This window comes from Saccopteryx leptura, chromosome 5 (assembly GCF_036850995.1).
Source record: "Saccopteryx leptura isolate mSacLep1 chromosome 5, mSacLep1_pri_phased_curated, whole genome shotgun sequence".
Lineage (NCBI taxonomy): Eukaryota > Metazoa > Chordata > Mammalia > Chiroptera > Emballonuridae > Saccopteryx > Saccopteryx leptura.
The window spans coordinates 193,438,370-193,459,906 of record NC_089507.1 but is presented as its reverse complement, the minus strand read 5'-3'; the positions used below and the strand labels follow the sequence as shown (position 1 = coordinate 193,459,906).

The window sequence follows — 21,537 nt, the reverse complement described above, 5'->3', positions numbered from 1 at the left end:
GACCAGGGGTCCCCAAACTTTTTACACAGGGGGCCAGTTCACTGTCCCTCAGACCGTTGGAGGGCCAGACTATAAAAAAAAACTTGAACAAATTCCTATGCACACTACCCATATCTTATTTTTTTTTTTTGAGGCTTTCAAAATTTCTTTTATTGATTGATTTTAGAGAGAAGGAGAAAGGGAGAGAGAAAGAGTGCCCATATCTTATTTTAAAGTAAAAAAACAAAACGGGAATAAATACAATATTTAAAATAAAGAACAAGTAAATTTAAATCAACAAACTGACCAATATTTCAATGGGAACTATGCTCCTCTCACTGACCACCAATGAAAGAGGTGCCCTTCCAGAAGTGCGGCGGGGGCCGGATAAATGGCCTCAGAGGGCCGCATGTGGCCCGCGGGCCGTAGTTTGGGGACCCCTGGTTTAGACTTTATAAACTTTTATTCTTTATTAAACTATTTTTTTTCAAACTATGGCTTCATCTTAAAACCCTCACATGTGAAAATTATGATAAGCTGCTGTTTGGCCATTGTGTGGAAGACCACGTTCATCCTCCACCCTCGGACATTTTGAGAGCAGTAGGGGGCGCTACTGATAATTACAATAGAACAACAGACAGAACTGGAACTGCAGCCAAACTAGGATTTGCAGCCCCTACCAATGGGCCTACAGTTTTACAGCTTTTAAAGTTAACTTACATACTTATAAAGTGTATATTTACATAGTTAACTTACATATTTATATAACATATACTTAACTTAAATCATGAGTAATAATTTTTATATTGCATGGTTGTTTTTTTTCTTTCTTTTTAAAAATTTTTTTTTATTTATTCATTTTTAGAGATGAGAGAGAGAGACAGAGGAGCTGGAAGCATCAACTCCCATATGAGCAGGCAAGCCCAGGGTTTCAAACCGGCGACCTCAGCATTTCCAGGTTGACGCTTTATCCACTGCGCCACCACAGGTCAGGCGGTTGTTTTTCTTAAATGTTTCTTTTATTTTTTATTTTATTTTATTTTCAGAGACAGAGAGTCAGAGAGAGGGACAGATAGGGACAGACAGGCAGGAACGGAGAGAGATGAGAAGCATCAATCATCAGTTTTTCATTGCGACACTTTAGTTGTTCAGTGATTGCTTTCTCATATGTGCCTTGACCGTGGGCCTTCAGCAGACCGAGTATCCCCTTGCTCGAGCCAGCGACCTTGGGTCCAAGCTGGTGAGCTTTGCTCAAACCAGATGAGCCCGCGCTCAAACTGGCGACCTCGGGGTCTCGAACCTGGGTCTTCTGCATCCCAGTCCAACGCTCTATCCACTGTGCCACTGCTTGGTCAAGCATATTGCATGGTTTTAAAAAAAAGAACAGCCTGACCTGCTGGCACAGTGGATAAAGTGTTGACCTGAAATGTTGAGATCGCAGGTTCGAAACTCTGGGCTTGCCTGGTCAAGGCATATATGGGAGTTGATGCTTTCTGCTCCTCCCTCCTCCCCTTCTTCTCCCCCCCCTAAGAATAAATAAGTAAAATCTTAAAGAAAAATAAAGACTGGCCTTAAAAAAATAAAAAAAGAACAATGTCCATTTTATCCAAATTCAATTTTCAGTAAAGGTCTGCCTGCATCTAAGCATCTCAGCCACACTTATTCAAATGTATTCAAAACTCCACAGTCAAGTCTTATGCTCACAGCAAACTCCACTCAGTAACAACTTCATTACCTAAAATAGGCAACACCAAATTATTTCATGAAATCTGTCTCCATAAAGCAAGCCAAGAACTGCCGACTCCTGTGGCAGAAGGCTACTCACATTTGTTGGATGGTTTTAGGCACTCTAACTTCTATATGACTTACTGCCTGATTTGGAGTCTGAGACCCCAAGTGGACCATTTATTATATTTTGTCTAGATCACCTACATAGACATCTACATCTACAAGCTGTACAATACAAAAATCCCCCTACCTTGGCAGTGCCAACAGTCTGCCCATCTATTTCACCCAGTTTCAATAATTCAGCAACTAAAAAGCAACCGCTTAGAGTGAAAACTCTAAATATGGAAAATCAAAAAACACTTAAAGGGAATAGTGATTTATTTATACTTTTCTCTTTTTAAAAAAAGAGCATTATTTGAGGGCATTGTTAAAAATCTTGTCTTGGTTGTTACCTTTTTCTAGATCAAATTATGTTGGTCATTGCTTATGGTCATGGCCAGTTTCCTAAGAAGATAATTGTCAATCACATATTCAAATGTTATGGACCAACTCTGTGTTAGTCAGAGTTTTCCAGAAAAAGAACCCATAGGGTGTGTCTACATAGAGATTTAGTTTAAGGAACTGGCTCGCACACACAGTAGGCAGGCAGGTTGGGGACCTAGGAAAGAGGTGATCTTGCAGCTCAAGTCCAAAGGCAGCTGTAGGCACAATGCCTCCTTCCTCAGGGGATCGGTCTTCTCCTCTTAGGGCCTTCAACATTGTGGAGGTGAATGAATCTGCTTTACTCCAAGTCTACTGATTTAAATGTTAATCTCATCTTTAAAAGTACCTTCACAGCAACATCTAGACTAGTGTTTGACCAAATACCTGGGGACTATGGCCTAGCTAAATTGACAGGTAAAATTAACTCTAGGGCGGAACTTGGACCCTAATCTGAGGTTTCACACTTGGTGACCACCTCCAATAGAGGCAAGTCCCAGTCCCCACACCTCCACAGGGTGGCTTGGCCATTTTATAGATGAGAAAACCAAGTCCTAGATTAAGGTTCAGTGAGTTAGGTCCAACAAGTCAGGACAAACAAACCCAGCTTCGCTAAATGGTAGTTCCGATACCTTTTTTTTAAATTTTATTTGTTTTAGACAGGAGAGAGAGAGAGAGAAAAGGGGGGAGGAGCAGGAAGCTTCAACTCCCATATGTGCCTTAAACCAGACAAGTGCAGGGTTTTGAACCAGCGACCTCAGCATTCCAGGTCGATGCTTTACCCACTGCGCCACCACAGGTCAGGTGATAGTTTCTATCTCTTTCCACCTAACTCTTATCTCTGCCAGGGTCTGGACTCAAGACTCACACAGGAACAGTCTCATTTCACTTATTGGAATGTTCCAGCCAAATCTGAGCCCTTCACACCATGGACTCTAGGCCTAGGAAATCCACTTACCCCCTGGGCACACTTTCCATTCCGATCCCCCAGCCTTCCGTAACAAACATCCCCTCACCCAGCGGACACACACACAGACCCTTCACACGGGACTTCTCCTTGAAAAGTGCTTTATTCAACAAGATCTAAGTCAGGTGCATTAAAACATATCAAAATGTTACAGAAATCCACAGCTCCCCACGAAGCCTTTGTCAAATTATGTTAAGATACCTAAATGCATCAACTTATAAATTCAGAACCAAACATTAAACCAGGTCGTGTACCATTGCTAAAAGTCAAGTTAAGATTAAGAAAAGAATACTTCACAAAGCTAAAACAAGTGGGGAAACCCCATAAGAAACACTAGCAAAAACACACCAGAAACCACTGGCCTCGGGAACAAGTCTCCCATCCGCAGGGAAGACTCAAAAGTCAGTGGAGGCTTCCCCTTCGCAGCTTGTCCATGGCTTGTGCTCAGTGAAAACACAGGGGGCGCTATAACCTCCCATAACAGGGTAAATGCTTCCAATTACATCTGAAAGGGGTGTCACATTTGTTTTTATTTCTACCTCAATAGATCATTTCTCTTCTCACCTGATTCAAGCAAGACGTTGTGTAAAACAATTTAAGTAGATTCTCAAAAATTCATGCTGCTGCATTGGAAATGCTTCTATCTCAGCCCCCACACCGTGGTTTGGTCACCATGAGGCTGAAATTCCCTTGTTCAGATAGAAATTCCTCTCTTGGAGATGCATCTGTGACACCATGGGCTTTGAAATAACTTTTAAAAAGAAAGAGAGCTTCTCTTTTCTTAAAAGGGCCTCTTGCCTTCTGTGGCCCATTCCACCCTCTTGACACTGAAATAACCATCTGACTCTGCAGGGAAGGATTCCTGCCAAGACGTTTTTGCATCAGAAAACAGTTATTTTATCTTTTTGTTATTACATGCCAAAGTCTTATCTACCCTGATGAGAAAATGTCTTTATCTGGCGACCTCTTGGAGAAAGTATGGTTTTCTTTCCAATAGGGAGCAGGATGTAAATATTTCTCACAGGAGTCTCAGACTAAAATCTTAACCTCAAGGTCTCGGCATTTTTCTCGTGGATGAGTGGCTAATCTGAGATCCTCACACCTCAACCTCAGCTCCCATTTAGTCTGTCTATGCTAGAGACCAATGTGCGCCTTCCTCACCTGCGCACAGCCACGCCCATCCTTTGTGCTTTTCTTAAGTCCCTCCCCCAGGTAACCCCGCCCCCACCATTGAACTCATCATACCTTCCCACCAATGTGATCACAGAGAATGTGACCTTGTGCTTAATTTCACCATCAGCTAGGGAAACTAGGACCTCCTTCCCAGCCAGACAGACTCAGGTTTTTCTTCATTGGCTCACCTTGTAACATAAGCCCCCAGCAAAAGAAAGCAGTTGTGGCTACACTGCTTTTCATAAGTTGGAAAAAAACCCAACCCTATAATTTGGCCTTTGTTCTTCACACGGTTTCAGGTTCATTGCACGCAATTACATAAGCCCACACAAATCAGCCTAGAAGTTCAAAGCTGCAGGACCATGTGATACCCATGAGAAAATCCGGCTCCACACCGCGGAGAAGGGGTGTTTCAGCTGCTGCTGCTGCTTCAAAGAACCTTTCCAAAATTCCCGATCCGGTTATGAGGACGTGAGAAATGATCTCCGAATAGGGTGGGTCAAGGTGGGAATGTATGGCCTGCATTAAATGGAATGTATTGTGTAAAATACGGTTTCCTCTCATTTCCACCCCAACTTCCCATTTTTAAAGAGCCGAGTCTACCTTGGCACTTTCTTAGAAAGTGATCTGGCAAACCTTATATTTTACAACATTTCCACATTTAACACATCTATCGTAGTGCTAGTGCAAATTAAAGGGAACTTTTATAAACCAGAAAAAGTTGTCCAATAAAAGTGAGCGGTAGTATTTGCTTGGTGGAAATTCTTCTCCCGGGCCCTCCAAGGCTTTGAGCATTCAATGCGAAAATAACTGGAAGAAAAGTTTTCCAAGTCATTTTCTCATATGCAAAACTCAGGAAGTATGTTTGCATTTACAAAACTGCTCTTTCCCATCGGTAACAAAGGAAGCCTGCCCTCCACTCTTTCCCCCCCCAACTCTGTGCATTTTTCAAAGCCCACCAAGGTGTCCGATTGAGACGAAGGCCTCCGGATTTCCTCCGAACCCCACTGGGCTGTTGATGCTGTCCCTACAGAGGAGGCAGGCTTGCTAAGAGACCCCTGGCAAAGAGCCAGGTGGCAGCATGCCATCTTTTTGAGAGTCAACAATAAGACCACAGCTGTGAGCCATCTAAAAGCAGCCAGGAGGGCCACAGGGGTGGGAAGGGAGCCGGAGGGTGCCTGGGGCAGGGAGGGTTCTGCTGCAAAAGACCCACCTTCCCTGCAAATCAGATTGCTGGTTCTCCTCTCCTCGCCTGGCCAACTCTCCAAACCATCCTTGGAAAGGAGGTAGAAAAGAGATGGGGAGGTCCCTAGCCCAACAGGGCTCCCAGACGCCTGCTGTCAGGAGCTCCTGGCCTTGCCTGGTCTCCACAGCCAGGCACCCTGCTCCAAGCACCTGTCTGTCCCTCTTCCAACAGTAACCGTCGCACAGTGTCCAGGTGCCTGGCAATCTTCCTGATGAGGCCCACCGGGGACAGACTGTTCCTCCCCCCACCACCCCCGGGGTCTGCTCTAAAGATCACTGAGGTGGCTGCTCAGAGTAGCTGAACAAGCAGCTCCCCTCTCTCTGGGCCTGCACAGGGCGGCCCAGAGCTTCCCCTACCCCCACACTCAGCAGCAAGACAAGTCGTCGTTCTTGTTCTTGGAGTCACCTCCACAAGGCAGGGGCAACTTGCAAGAATCCAGCCTTGACTTCCAACGCACAGACGTGCAGCTTCACCTGCAGGAAGACTGTTTGATGATGGGAAAATGGGCCGGGCTCACAGGTGCCTAGCATGTCGCCAAGGAGCCTCTCCATTTCCCTAAGGAGGCATACTTTCTGGCTACCACCCCAGAACAGACCCAGGCCTAGGTCTCACTAGCCAGTCAGTGCCATGTGCAAACCATCAAGGCCTGTCCCATGAGATCCTTCCTTCAATTCAAGGAGACACCCAAGAGTTGGGGTCAGCAGCTTGGGGTGCTGAGAGAAACATCAGGCTCCCTCTGGTCTCCTAGAGGCAGCCACGTGGGTGAAGACAGAGGCAGCATCCACTCTGCAGAAATCCACGTAGATCATCACATACATCTTTGTTATTTAAAACTGAAGCTTCCAGTGTAAAACCTTGTGGGCTTGTTGCATCTACCCCGCTGATGGTTTATCTTTCTCTTCCCATCAGACCTGCCCCGGTGCACGGGACTGTTATTTTGTTCATTTCGAAGGCTCTCACATTCACAAATCCATCTAGGCATACAGGGAGAATCTCTACTAACATCAGTACCCCAGACGTGAGCTTGCGGAGCCCTCTTCCCTTTCTAAACACAGGGAGATATGTGTGGCTGCTCCCAGGCACTTGAGGAAAGAAATTTTTTCTTCAGCCTAAAACCCCTCAGACTGGTGACTCCCCCAATTTTCCTGCCCATGAGCAGCACATCCGCCAGCATGGCTCCTGTGCTGGTTGCTTGGAATTTAATTGCATGTGACTGTATCAGGCAGGAACGCACACACACGTGCTGACATGTGTGTACACGCGCACACACACATTTTGGGTCTTCCTTATAACAAAGGTCAAAAATCTTGGTGAATGAAAGAAAGGAGAGGAGCGGGGGGTCTAAGGATGGGAGCTGTCTGCTGGCTTCCGCATTCAGGCAGCAAGTGGTGGCTTGTCGGGAGCTGGAGAGGGTTACAAGCGCTTCTGTGGAAAGAAGGCACCCAGCTTCCTGTGGGTCTACTCATGGCAACGGCGGCCGTAGTGGCATCTGGATCCCCTCCCTCTAGTGGCTCAGATGGTTTCTGGGGTCTCAGCAATCTCCTCCAGCCTCTGCCGAATCATTAGCCGGAGCACGGTGTACCTGGGGACAGAAACAGCGGTGGTAGAGAGCAGAAAGCAATACACACCTCTCCTCGCAATTCTACTTCCCAATCCAGGTCACCATGTGGGCGACTGTCCTGCCCCTTTGCTTCTGTCACTGGCCCACTCTCTAGCCACTTTGTTCTTGTGTTCATTTCCACAATCGGATGAGGGGGGCTGGAGAGGCTAACTATGGTCAGAAAGTCTGGCGAAGAAAAATGAGAGGGAGAAAGAACAACAGGAACAATGACAAGGGTCCCGCTAACTGAGTCCTGACTATGCTCAAGGCACTTGTAGTCCTTTACATCAGTGGTCCCCCACCTTTTTTGGGCCATGGACCGGTTTAATGTCAGAAAATATTTTCACGGACCGGCCTTTAGGGTGGGACAAATAAATGTATCACATGACCGAGACAAGCGTCAAGAGTGAGTCTTAGACGGATGTAACAAAGGGAATCTGGTCATTTTTTAAAAACAAAACATCGTTTAATATGATAAATATAAATAAAACGGAAATAAATATAAATAAAACGGAAATAATGTAAGTTATTTATTCTTTCTCTGAGGATTGGTACCAAATGGCCTATGGACCAGTACTGGTCCGCAGCCAGGGGATTGGGGACCACTTCTTTACATGCACATCAGCATCTAACCCTCCCCATGGCTGGACCATGTGAAATTACCATTATTTGACCATTAAGGGGGGGGGCTAAAAAAAGGGACAACTTCATGTGGTCCAACCTACTCTCAGTTTCTGGTTTTGCAGAAGAGGTCATAGCAACTACCAGGCATGGAGGTCCACAGCTCGTTGGTGAGTGCAGTATCCCCTCCCGTCCCTGAATCATGACGATGCAAACGCTGGGGTGGACAACCTTGTGCGGGCTAAAGGGGACATTCCTTATGGTCAGGGCTTTGCATTGCACAGCAAAAGCTATTTTTAACGTTTGGCACATAGTGAGTGTTCAATAAATGTTAACTGCTATCATACTCTAGTTATTATCATTGATACAGCAAATATTACATTGGTTTTATTCAGTAGTGGCAAAAATCAATCAATTGTCCTACCACATCCATAAAGCACAGTCTACTTTATAACTACGCATACCAAAAAGAAAAAAAGAAAATCATAAAATCCTCTCCAGAGAGATGTTTACTGAACTTGTCACCTTAAATACCATCTTCACAAGAGAAATATTGAAAAGAAAGGAAGGGTGGGCCCTGGGCAGTTGGCTCAGCGGTAGAGCGTCGGCCCGGTGTGTGGAAGTCCCAGGTTCGATTCCCAGCCAGGGCACACAGGTGAAGCGCCCATCTGCTTCTCCACCCCTCCCCCTCTCCTTCCTCTCTATCTCTCTCTTCCCCTTCCTGCAGTCAAGGCTCCATTGGAGCAAAGTGGGCCCAGGCACTGAGGATGGCTTCATGGCCTCCACCTCAGGCGCTAGAATGGCTCTGATTGCAGCGGAACAATGCCCCAGATGGGCAGAGCATCGCCCCCTGGTGGGTATGCCGGGTGGATCCCCGTTCGGCGCATGCGGGAGTCTGTCTGTCTGCCTCCCCCCACCCCACTTCTCACTTCGGAAAAATACCAAAAAAAAGGAAGGAAGGGTATGAGGCAAGGACTTAGAGGTAAGTTGCTCAGACTTGTCACTGCTAAGACAAACTTCCGGAAGTCTCCAGCATGTTTTTATCTCACATCAAAATGAGAAGGTAAAATGACAAGCAGAGAGACCAAGACACTGAAGTTTCGAGTTCCTGTTTGAGATCCAGATTCGTCGATGAGAAGGTCCCAGAAAAAGGTTCCTAAGGCCCAGGCCCCTGCAGCAGCTGGGTACCGCTCAAGGCGCCTGCGCAGACAGCCCTCAGGCTGAGGCCCCAGAGAATCCCGCCCAGCCTCCGGGGGCCATGCTCACTTGCGCATCAGCTTCTTCACTTCCCGATCCTCCTCCTCTTGGAGCTTCTGAATGAAGCTTTTAAGGACAGGCATCTCGAACTTTATATACTGGGCCACCTAGGGAGGAAGACATAAGTCTGGGGTGCATGCACCCTCCGTGCTTTACTTACTGCCTTTGGGCGTCCTCCTTCCGTAAGGCACAGAGCCCCGGGAAATCTATTTCACATTAACTCAGGATCTCCTTACAGGCAGGAGCCAAGCCTCATTCTTCTCTAGGCTGGTACAGGGTCTGCAGCGAAGGTCCCTTCATTTATGACACATTTCTCATAACCTTTCATTTTTCATCTCATACATCCAGTCAGTCCATGCCGAGGTGATGTTAAACATGGAACAGAACTTTCCCCTGATTCCATGACGCAGAGAAAGACCCGGACCCATGATTTTTGGTACACCTCTCTGCTCTCCCCTAACAGAATTTAAGGAACCTCGACTCAGAGGGATGACTATGTCTCATCTCAAATAGGCATCCACACGTGAACTCGATCTTAAGACATTGTCGGGGTGGGGTGGCTCCCAGGTGAGCTGAAGTGAAACAACAGTTCTTTCCTCCCCCACCAGAATCGCCAGCCTACTCTGTCCACCCTTCTACACGGGAAAAGTGTATTTATCCACCTCTTCATGTTGGGCTGGGCTATGAGACTTGCTTTGGCCAATGGAAAGTGTATGGTCATGACATAGCAAATCGGAGTCGAGGCTTTACATGAACTTGCATGGTTTGGCGTGGTCTCTTGCAAGCTGGCCATCTGCCATGAGAGGCTTACCCCAGGTAGCCCCTGCTCCTTGAGAGGCGGTCTCTGAACGAGACATACAGTGCAGACCCTCAACCCACAGCCTAGAGCCGAGCTGCTGCTACCAACTTACAGAATCCTGAGCAAAAAGTAAATGCTTGCTGTTGTCAGTGGCTAAGATTTGGGGATGTTTCTTACTGTAGCAAAAGCTGACTAATACACAAGATAAGGTAAAATCATGGCTAACTTCTGGAAGTTGCTAAGAGAGGGTCTGCAGTAACTTCTCGGCCCTATTACATTACCCCAGAAAGGCTCAAGATATTTATTTCTTCTGTGGAAATCACTTTGTGCCTGAATATTCCTCCAACAACTCCCATAGGGCACACCCTCAACCTAGTCTCTGTGTTCTTTCTCCTGGCCCCATTGCATTAATGCTTTGACAAAACCTTGTATTGAAGAAGGGCAAGATAATGGGGCATGGTCCTTGACTAAAGTCAGGCTATACCCAGTTGCTGGTAACCCAAACAAACCACCACCCTCCTGAGGACAGACCATCGACTAAAAGGGGACTCACATCATAGGTGACTTCCTCCACCTGGTCCTTCTCCATGAGGAACACCTTAGAGACCTGCTCACACGGGCCCTGGAGGATTCGGGCAATCAGCGGGTAATCCGTGTTCTTCAGCTTCTGTTTCTCTGGAAGCACACAGCCAGGGCAGCCCTGAGTTCGGCCTGAGGCCTTTGTCACCGTAAGTAGGGGTCAACTCAGGGGTCCAAATGGACCACACACCTTAGGAGATGCAGCCATACAAGTCACAAGACTGATTTGGAGGTGAAAAATTCTACAGGTGTGTTCAAATCAACTGTCCCCTCTCCACTCTTCCCACCAATACTCCCATGCCTCAAACCCTTTGGAAGGTGCTATAATTGTAATGGAAGAATGGGTTTTATCTGTCTCTCGAGAAAATCCAGTTCCTTTTTTTAAGAGGCAGTTAGGTTCTGGGGTTTGTTTATTGACCACGCATGGCATTCCACCAGCCTTGAAGGGAAACAGCATTTGAAAGTTTCCAAATGATAAACAACAAGCAAATGAGGCATCGTGTTTTATTTTAACTTGCTATTTTGAGTTAATTAAAAGTCTCTTAAAGCACACCGTGTGCTTCAGACTTACCACCACTGGTGTGGACCACGTACAAAGCAAACTCCTCCGCCGAATTCTCAATCTGAATCAGAAGCAAAAGACACTTGCTGAAAGCGCGTATTACACACCGAACTCTGAACCATTCCTGCATTTTCACTGCAAAGCTAAATGGACTTTAGACTCTTTTTGCAGTGGTCGGCAAACCACAGCTCGCAAACCACGGCTCAATCAGATTGAGGACGTTTTTAGCAAAGGCCAGCCTAGGAGTACCCTAATTAAGTTAATAACAATATACCTACCTATATAGTTTAAGTTTGAAAAATCTGGCTCTCAAAAGAAATCTCAATCGTTGTACTGTTGATATTTGGCTCTGTTGACTAATGAGTTTGCCGACCACTGCAGAGGGTAGGGTTACTTATCTGCAGCTTTCAGAAGTGATAAGGTAATGTTATTAATAGTAACAGATAAGTGCTAACATTTATTGGACTGAGCAAGGTATTCCTACATGCCTCACGTTTAAACTCAGCTAATACAACAACCCGTAACAGGGTTTTTGTTTTTTGTGTTTTTTTTTTTGTTTTTTTCATTTTTCTGAAGCTGGAAACAGGGAGAGACAGTCAGACAGACTCCCGCATGCGCCCGACCGGGATCCACCCGGCACACCCACCAGGGGCGACGCTCTGCCCACCAGGGGGCGATGCTCTGCCCATCCTGGGCGTCGCCATGTTGCGACCAGAGCCACTCTAGCGCCTGGGGCAGAGGCCAAGGAGCCATCCCCAGCGCCCGGGCCATCTTTGCTCCAATGGAGCCTCAGCTGCGGGAGGGGAAGAGAGAGACAGAGAGGAAAGCGCGGCGGAGGGGTGGAGAAGCAAATGGGCGCCTCTCCCGTGTGCCCTGGCCGGGAATCGAACCCGGGTCCTCCGCACGCTAGGCCGACGCTCTACCGCTGAGCCAACCAGCCAGGGCTTTTGTGTTGTTTTTTTTTACAGGGACAGAGAGAGTCAGAGAGAGGGATAGATAGGGACAGACAGACAGGAACAGAGAGAGATGAGAAGCATCAATCATCAGTTTTTCGTTGTGACACCTTAGTTGTTCATTGATTGCTTTCTCATATGTGCCTTGACCGTGGGCCTTCAGCAGACCGAGTATCCCCTTGCTCAAGCCAGTGACCTTGGGTCCAAGCTGGTGAGCTTCTGCTCAAGCCAGATGAGCCTGCGCTCAAGCTGGCAAACTTGGGGTCTTGAACCTGGGTCCTCCGCATCCCAGTCTGATGCTCTATCTACTGAGCCACCGCCTGGTCAAGCTAACAGGGTCTTGTTATCCTCATTTTACTAATATGGAAGCAGGACACAGGGAGCTTAAGAAACTTGCCCAACTCATCGAACCAGCAGGTAGGTGATGGACGGGGATTTGAACCTGTGCCCTTGGGCCAGTAGGGGACACTAGCTTCCATTAAAATAAGAATACCTGGTTTCCAAAAGATTCATAGTAAGGAGAACATGTCGAGTAACAGGACTTTAAAAACACTCGTGCACTATAGTTTCCCCAACTGTGTTCCCGAAGTCAGTCTGTGCACAGGACCCCAAACTTATCGTCAGGTCCGGGGCTCGTCCAGTGGCCCATATAGCTCCCAGGTCTGGTGCTTCTCAGGCTGCGTGTCACATGAATCCCTGCCAGCTGTGTCTGAATTGGTGGTGGGGTCTGAGGGCCAGCTTTTCTAACAAGCTCCGAGGTGGTGCGGACGCCTGGGGTCTAACGAACCCAAACTTCTGCCCAGTGCCCCCCTCACCACATTCTCCATGGTCTCCTGACCTCTATACCTCTGGGGTCCCTGAGGCACATGTGTGGCCCATCTGAGGCCACCAGCAGAGGGGACTTGCCTTAAATTTGTTAAGAAGCAGCTTCAGGACCTGCGGTGTGGTCATGGTGCTGTTGATGCGGACGTTGGTGATGGAGCCATAGGCTGGGGTGAACACTGAAGTCTGTCAAAAGAGGGGTCCGGCTCAGGGTGAGAATGGGGACAAGGATGAGGTCTGACACCCAGGAGTCCCACCTTGCCACCTGGGGTAAAGGGCACTGGGATAAGCACACCGGACCTGTGCTCCCTGACAGCCCCCGGGGCAAGCACAGGGCTCTGATGTCAACAAAGAGTCCTCAGCTTTGCCTAACTCAGGAGTCAAGGGATCTGAGATCTCCAAGTTGGGAGGGAGAAGAGGCCCTCCCAATAAAACGTGCACAAAGTCCCCTTGCACTGTGACTTCAACACAAGGAGGGTGCTGACCACTCACCCACCACACCCCTGCTTCTGGGGCCACATTGAACTAGGCAGCCGGTGGGTAGGAGGGTCAGCTCATTGGGGCAGGGAAGGCGGGGTCCTGAGGCCCCCTGACCTGAGTCCCACAGCTCCGCCCTGGGGGCTGCCCTCAGCTCAGGGAAAAGGCAGACGGCAGAGCAGCCGGGAAGCACCTGGTGCAGGAAGAGGCTAACACAGGGATTTGCTGGTATCTGACGAGGGGTGCCTGTGGGGTCATCTCACCCACCACCTGGTCTGGGATCCCTGTTCCTCACAGAGCCAGCAGAGCCAGCCCACCCACAACTCAGAGACTGAACGGCAAACACTTGGCTTCCCCGGTGTCTGTGGCCCTGAGGCGGGAGCTGCCTAGGAGAGGGCTCTGCCCCCCGTCGGGCTGTCCCCCATCCTTGCCGGACTGTCCCCTCTACCTTGTGGTTGTAGTAATGGCCATTGATGGAGAAGCGGTGGCGTCTGATTCGCCGCTGGTCGCTGGGTGTCCTCACATTGCCGCGACGACGCACCCCAACATCACTGCGTGTGCGCATCAGCTGCGGGGTGTCTTCCTGCAGGGGCTTCAGGGCCCTGGAGTCTGAGCGGGAAGAGAGAAACGAGCTCTGTCTGGACCTAACACGTGGCAGCGTACACATGGTACCCTCTTGGTGGCCAACGCTATAGCACCCACCACCTCCCCCCAAATAGATTTTATTATTATTATTTTTTAAGATTTTATTTATTCATTATAGAGAGGGGGGAGGGAGAGAGAGAGAGAAAGAGAGAGAGAGAGAGAGAGAGAAAGAGAGAGAGAGAGAGAAGGGGGAGGAGCAGGAAGCATCAACTCCCGTATGTGCCTTGACCAGGCAAGCCCAGGGTTTTGAACCAGCAAACTCAGCGTTTCCAGGTTGACGCTTTATCCACTGCGCCACCACAGGTTCAGGCCCAAAATATATTTTATAAAATCAGTATTTCCCACTGGGGGGAAAAAACAATTGCATAATCTACTGAGAAGTAATACAGTGATGAGGTTCAGATCCTAATCAGAGCCAGATGCCCAGATTCAAATCCCAACTCTGCCGTTGCGATATATATATATCGCTAACCTCTCTCACCCCAGTTTCCGCATCTATAAGATGGGGATAATAATAGCACCCACCTCATGGGATTGTTGTGAAGGGTTAAACGAATTAATTCATGTAAAGCATTCAGAACAGTCAGAACAGTGCCTGGCACTGGACAAGCATGATATAAGGACTTACAAGATATTGCAAAATGACTATCAAAATAATAACAATCGCATAGCCTCAGACCCAGCAATTTCACTGGAAAGAATCCTACAGATGCTCACAGATGTGTGAAATGACACATCAGAAAGGCCACTGACTGCAACCTCCTTTGTCATCACAAAGACTGGAAATGATGTAAGTGTCTATCAATAGGGAATGATTACAGAAATGGTCATTGTTTCATATGCTGGAATTATGTGGAGCTATGAAGAATGCAGATGTTTCTTATGGATTTGTATGGAACAAGTCTCAAAACAAACTGATAAAGAAAAACAGGGATATGCAAATGATACCACTTATATAAAAAGGGAAAGAAAAGAAGCAACATCCAACTATAAAGGTTTGTGGGTGTGTATTTGCTTATATTTGCAAAGACTATCTTGGGAGGAATGCTTTTAGATTGCTTCCATGGAGGGAATGGCAATAATTAGCAGATGAAATAAAACATTTTAATATTTTTGAATCTTGATCCATGTGGATTTTACTTATTTGAAAAAAAAATAAGTTTACATCTATCACATCAGTCTTCGCACAGTTGACCCCAAACCAGAGGCTCCTCCCACCACACATATACCTGTGGGGCTTGATGCCTGGTCACTCTCGGCTGGAGTGTCTACCTCTGTGACCTGAATGCTGGGCATGGTGAGGGGCTTCAGGATGGTGCTGGGGGCAGAAAACAGACAAAGGAGAGGCTGATTCAGTCCCTGTGGGGAGATGCCCCCACTTCCACCCCAGCCCACTCCTGCACAGGGAGCACGTTGCTTGGATGGGCCGTGCTGAGCATCCCAGGAGGCTGCCCCAGCTCCGGGCTGAGCACTGGGTGCGGAGGGGGAGGTCTGGAAGAAGGCACTTGTTCCCGGCAGCTGCAGCAACATAAGCACCACATTCATCAAGCCCGGGATGGAGAGCAGCAAAAAATAAACCCGTGCGCTGCCTGGGCTGAGTTTCTAAGCACATGCGGGTTCTATAGTTTATTTGAAAATTCCCAACAATGGCCATTTACTTCTCGGGACAAGATTCCAGTTCTGATCCACTTCTGTCGGAGGAATAACTCAGAAACTGCTTCTGGCATCTAAAAGGAATGGAGAGTAATATAGGTTGGCTGCCACAAGGGTCAGGGCGGCTTTGGAAGGGGCACTGATGACAGTGTTCTCGGGGTTGCAGGGACTGAGCAATGCACGGGAGCCACGCTGGCCACAAGCGGACAGTCTGAGCTGACACCTGGTGCTGCGTGACAACTGGCAAATAACTCCTCAGAGCCAAAAAGGACCATGGGAGCAGCTCAAAGAAACATACCCCAAATCAACAGAGGATTCAACCAGAAAGGAGAACCATATCTAATAATCAGGACCATCCCACGTTGAGAAGAGCGTGGGCTCCCTGGGACCCAATAGACAGATAGGAGTCCTGTTCAGGGGATGATAGTTTTAAGGGAAGATAATTACAATTGGAACTCTAAAGGAACTCCCTATTGTAGTCTAACTTTTGGACTTCTGACCCCAGAATGGAACTGGTCAGAGCCTTTTGAGAATGAGGAACACTCGGCCCCCACTCCTCCTTCGTCCAAAGCCCTCTTTCTGCTGAAGCAGACACTGGTCTCTGCATCCTCCTTAAATTAACAGTGGTCCAGGGATTTGCCATATTATAGCAGGCATCTGGGATTTGCATTATTTACATTCCTGAAAACTCTCTCACAGTATTTGCAGGTTTCAAGAACCAACACCAGCTTGAAGGGAAAAGAAACAAGTGTGAGAGTGAAGGATGCTTTAGCAAATCGCAGCCAAAGGGCATGTGGTCTAATGGAATGTCAAAAACCATCTCACTTAGGGAACGGAATGTTATGCGGTCTGGGGGTCGGGTGGGGCTGTGGAAAGGGTTTGGCTCACTGGAGATCACAGACAGTAAAAGTGCTGAACGCACAGCGAAGTATAAAACCAGCAAAGTCAGACGAAACCAGAGTCACGAGCAGACAGCCCAGCATCTGATGGATGGGCAGAGACCTTCCTCCTTACGTTCCCTTGGAAAACAGCCAGATCAGCTCCAGGGCTTGGCCACAATGTAGGTTCCTCTCTACTTCAGGGAAAGACAGCTTAGGCTGGGGAGTGTAACAAAATGTTCAGTGTGGCCAACAGAGAGGGCTTGGTTCTCATTTCAAATAGAAAAAAAACATCCCTGTGGTTTTGGCCGAGAGCTTGGCACGCTCCAGCTGTGCTCTGGCCAGAAGGCAGTCAGCGTCAGCAAGTTTCGAGATGGACTAGGCTAGTCACTTGACCCTAAAAACTGAAGTCCCAGAAAGACATAAGGAGTGTGTGCCTCACTAGATGCACCAGCTACTCCTCTGGGGCTGCGGGGGGGACAGACTGTCTTCCCAGATCTGCCAGTGGGGTCTCAGAAGAGGGGACCTCCCAGACTACTGGCCAGCACTCCATCAGCCGCCTCGCTTGGCTGGCTCGGGCCGGGTCTGACACTCCTTTTCCTCTTGTAGGAAAGCTCTGGTCAGAAGGTTCAAACTCTAAGTGTCTGCAGAGCAAGGGCTCTCGCTGAGGTGGTCCTGGGTGGGGAGAATGCTGGGGCAACAGGTGTCCTGTCAGCCTGTCAGAAATCTTCAGGCTGGGCCAGGCTGGCCGCTACCAACACCTCTCAGAGACTCGGGGATTGTCCGTGAGGGGGGGACACACTGCTCTCCCAGGCTCTGGTGCTTCTCCCCTCCTCACTCTGACTCTCACTCAGTAATGGTGGCCACAGGTGTGGATGTCTATTCACACCGTCTGCCCCTTCCTTCTCGTGCCAGAGCAGAGCAGGTGGGCAGGGAGGAGGTAGCAACAGGTGCTGCGGTCAAGGCTGGCTGGAGGAAGCTGGCGTCTACCTGCTCAAGAACACACAGAACCCGACACCGCTAGTACCGTCTCTCCGCACTCACCCCTGAGCCCCCAGGTTGCAGCCAGAGTGCCAGGAGGACGAGGAGGGAGGGGGGCGGATGCGCTCGTTGTCGTCCTGCATCTGCAGCCGGATGGGCCGGCGCAGCCCCCAGGAGATGTTCAGCAGCCCCTCCACGATGAACTCATCTTCTTCCTGCCCACAGAGCAACAGGGCGGTGAGTCTAGGAGAAAAGCCCTGCAGGAGCCAGCACTGCACCGGGGGACAGGTGACAGCATCCCGGATGGGTCCCGGGGGCACACGTGAGTTATATTCACACCCCAGCTCCCAGACACCCTCCTCTGTAAACTACCCTGAGGCCATGGTGGTGACCTCGCAGGTCAGCACACAAGTAAGTGGCCTGGAAATTCAAGTGTACGTGTGCAAATTATAAAAACAGCTGTTTCTTTTTTATACGCATGTCTTTAAAGAAAAAAAGAATACATCTCTTAAAGTAAGTGAGACTTGCCTTGCTAACAGAATTAGCTATTTCCCCCTCCTCTATTAGGCAAAATGATATATTTAGTTACAACATATGCTTAGCAATCTGACCTGCTGGTTAAAGGAGATTTAAAATAAGATTTCCCCACGTTTATTCTACAGAATACACAGAATACCTAGCAGAATACAGAATCCTCTAAAAGATCAATTGCTACCTTAAAAAAGGTGTCAAGTGATCATGCGTTGGGAGATGCTGTGTTAATCAGATTTCTTAGCAGAACTCCCCAGAGCCTATAATAAGCTAATGTGCTCCACTATGACTATCCAAGAAGTGAATAAATCTCTCAAGAATTCCAAGTTTATACTCCAGGGCGGTTCACTAGTAAGAAATTACATGTGAAACCCTTCTAAGGGCATTCACATGATCCAAAAAAATGCATCTCATTCATGACCACAAAACTCTTTAGTCATCAAGCATTTTGAGAGTTTTTTCTATAGGACACACCCCGAAAAAGCTGTTTACAGACTAAAATCTAGTTAACAGCCCAGCAAATAATTAGTAGAAGCTTTGAGGTCAATGCCTAAAAGGGTCAGGCCTTCTTTTCCAAGTCTCAGAAAAATCTTTTCTGGGCAGGGCCTGAGCCACTGAGCCATGGACGTGTCTTCAGGACAAGCCCCTTGGATGAAAATGATACCTGTCCAGGGGACAACTAACCTGAGCCTGAGCCCCAGGACCACCCTTAAAGAGGGAGGGGAAATAAAAGAATGCAGGAGAGGAGCTGCACAACTTCAGGACATTTATAGATCTTGGGGAGAAAGGCTTTATTTAAGTACAAGCTACCTATATAGCCTTCTAGATGGTCAAGGCTGGCAGCATTGCTTTGCATTGCGTTCTTATAGAATAGAATTTAACCCAAAGTAGGGCTTTGCCTAAATGGACTTGTTTGAAGGAATAGAAAAGACTACTTGCATCCACATATGATCCCCAACCAGCCTGCCTTAGTAGCTGAAATTCTACCATCTGATATCTTTTCCTATAGATTAAAACACCATGGCTTGATAACTTGAAAATGTGTTTAGAAGAATTTTGCACATACTTTCTTATCAGTCAAGAATACTTGAGTATAAATTACTCTGCCAGGCTCCCATATAACTCACCGTCTATCTGATAACAGGCTTTACAGAAATGGATACAGGATGAGTAAGCTTAGATGCAGGATGGGGGCCGGACAAAGACAGATGGGTAACAAACAGCATTCGAAGAAGGCACCCCGGGAAGGCTGCTGCAGTTGTGCAGAAAGGCGAGGGGCACCACCCAGAGCTTAGGGGATTTACCCGTGTTGCTGCAACCCAAGACGTGAACCAGATGTGTAAGCGTAAGAGGACTAGGAAGGTTATTAAACTGCCCAAAAGAAGCCTGCTTGAGAGCCATCTGTAAGGCCATTTCATAAACGCTTCCCTTTGCAGGACTCCCCCGTGAGGCTGGTGCTAACCCAGCCGCATAGCCGAGGAATGTCTCCGGAACAGAATCAGGAGTCTCCTTCCAAAGAGCTCCTGCTAATATCTAAACTAAAAGCCACTCCCTGGGGCGGAAGGGGCAGGGACTCAGGACACATGGAACAAAGACGAAGCTGGCCCAGCAGAGAAGCCTCCCAGGCCTTCCCTGGGACTCCTCACCTCACGGTGTCGGAGCTGCAAATTCTGGCCTTCATAGTACAAGTTGTAGGTCTTCAGATGCAGGAGAAGTTCATTTCTTACAGGGAAAAATACAAGAGGCAATACATTCTTAGCTGAAGTCGCTTATAATGGAGTTATTCTCTCTTTTTCTCACTTCTAACCTGGCCTTCAGTCACCCCAGTCTGGGCACTTGTCTATGCGCGCGCACACACACACACACACACACACACACACACACACACACACACAGACGGGTCCTACCACCACTCCATCACCATCTTCCTCCAGGATCAAGATCAAGACTAAACACCACCTAGAACAGACTGAACATAAAGAGCAACTCTAGAAAGCTAAGGCAGGCCTTGTCGGTTGATAATGGCTGCAGCTCTGACTACACTTCTCCAGCCTGAGCTAAACAAGCAGTCCTTAGTAAGTCCCAGGTTTGCAGAGGCCGGCACACCTCAGAGCTCACAGACGGGGCTTCTCCTGCCTCTCAGCCCTCCTCCCTCGTGCATGCTGGGAGTTAGGAGAGGATAATTACTATAGGCTTTCTTCATGAGACTCAGAAACTTCTAGGCCTTTGAGAAAGTTAAAAGTGACAGGATTGGCCCCACAGACTTACACTTCATGAACATGACCTTGTCATGTGTTTAAAAACTTACAGACTCCCATCAACAGTAGAATGGGTGAATAAAGGCAATGGGATACTATATGGCACTGAAAATATGAATTGGCCCTGGCCAGTTGGCTCAGTGGTAGAGCATCGGCCTGGCATGCAGGAGTCCCGGGTTCAATTCCTGGCCAGGGCACACAGGAGAGGCACCCATCTGCTTCTCCACCCCTCCCCCTCTCCTTCCTCTCTGTCTCTCTCTTCCCCTCCCGCAGCCAAGGCTCCACTGGAGCAAAGTTGGCCCAGGTGGTGAGGATGGCTCCATGGCCTCGGCCTCAGCTGCTAGAATGGTTCCAGTTGCAGCAGCACAACTCCCCAGATGGGCAGAGCATTGCCCCCTGGTGGGCATACTGGGTGGATCCTGGTCGGGCGCATGCGGGAGTCTGTCTGTCTGCCACCCACTCGCTTCTCACTTTGGGAAAAAGAAAATATGAATAAACTACATACAACAGAGATGAACCTCACAGATATTATATTGAGTAAAAAAGACATAAGAGAGCACCTATTGTATGAATCCATTCACATAAAGTTCAAAATGGATATCAGAATTCAGGATAGTGGTTCATCTTGGGGAGTAGTAACTAGAAGTGGGCATGAGGGGGGTTCTAGGCCCTGGGAATAGTCTATACTAGGTGCTTTTGTCTACTTATTCTATTCTAGGTACTTTTCATTTATTAAGTTTTATTTTATTTTGGGGGGGGGGGGTAACTTACAAGTCCCCTCTGAAGCCTGTATCTGGCCTTCTTAGCTAACCACTGGTTTCCAGGTGTTCCCCAGGACACAGCTCTGCTGAATGTGGGAGACAGAGGGCTTCGTGCCCTTCATGACCTGGGTGAGTCCTCGTCAAACCTGAGAATAGTCTGATCAACTTTGTCTAGAAATGTGTGGTAGCGCTTGAGGGCTGGGAGGGCAGAGGCTGGAGGAGGCTGCTACGTGCTTTTCCTAGCCTCAGACATGGGCCCGTGGGGTTCGAGTCCTCACAATCCAGCATTCAGTGGGGAAATTTAGGGCCCTGCCAGAGAAATTCTAAGGCGCTCCTGACAAGCTAAACCCAAATAAACTGGAGTAATTCTATGCAAGCTTAAATGAATTAGTGAAAAATGCAACTCCAAATAACCTGACACAAATACAGTTTGATACTCTTGAACACACAGATCTGAAACTAGGATGTAAAATTACTGGCCAGCAGAAGTCCCTGAGGAAGTCCTTCAATGAGTCAATAAGAATGGTCTGGTCCACATCTCACACAATTGTGTATCTGTAGGTGGCCAGAGTGTCTAAAAGAATTAA

The 21,537-nt window shown here is 48.1% G+C and overlaps 1 protein-coding gene across 5 annotated transcripts in view; it reads right to left on the bottom strand.

Moving 5' to 3' along the window:
• Positions 1–3,238: 3,238 nt before the first annotated feature.
• RASSF2 (Ras association domain family member 2) overlaps positions 3,239–21,537 on the bottom strand; it is a 47,516-nt gene continuing 29,217 nt past the window's right edge. For 4 of the 5 annotated variants that reach the window (XM_066387274.1, XM_066387275.1, XM_066387271.1 and 1 more), the window contains exons 3-12: positions 19,578–19,653; positions 17,464–17,615; positions 15,547–15,615; positions 15,118–15,206; positions 13,692–13,852; positions 12,851–12,952; positions 11,001–11,052; positions 10,404–10,525; positions 9,061–9,158; positions 3,239–7,155 (exon numbers count right to left, since the gene is read on the bottom strand). In XM_066387274.1, coding sequence (XP_066243371.1) covers positions 7,086–7,155; positions 9,061–9,158; positions 10,404–10,525; positions 11,001–11,052; positions 12,851–12,952; positions 13,692–13,852; positions 15,118–15,206; positions 15,547–15,615; positions 17,464–17,615; positions 19,578–19,653 — 991 coding nt within the window. In that variant the 3' untranslated portion in view covers positions 3,239–7,085. The remainder of the gene's footprint in view (positions 7,156–9,060; positions 9,159–10,403; positions 10,526–11,000; positions 11,053–12,850; positions 12,953–13,691; positions 13,853–15,117; positions 15,207–15,546; positions 15,616–17,463; positions 17,616–19,577; positions 19,654–21,537) is intronic. The other variant, XM_066387276.1, reaches the window with a different exon arrangement.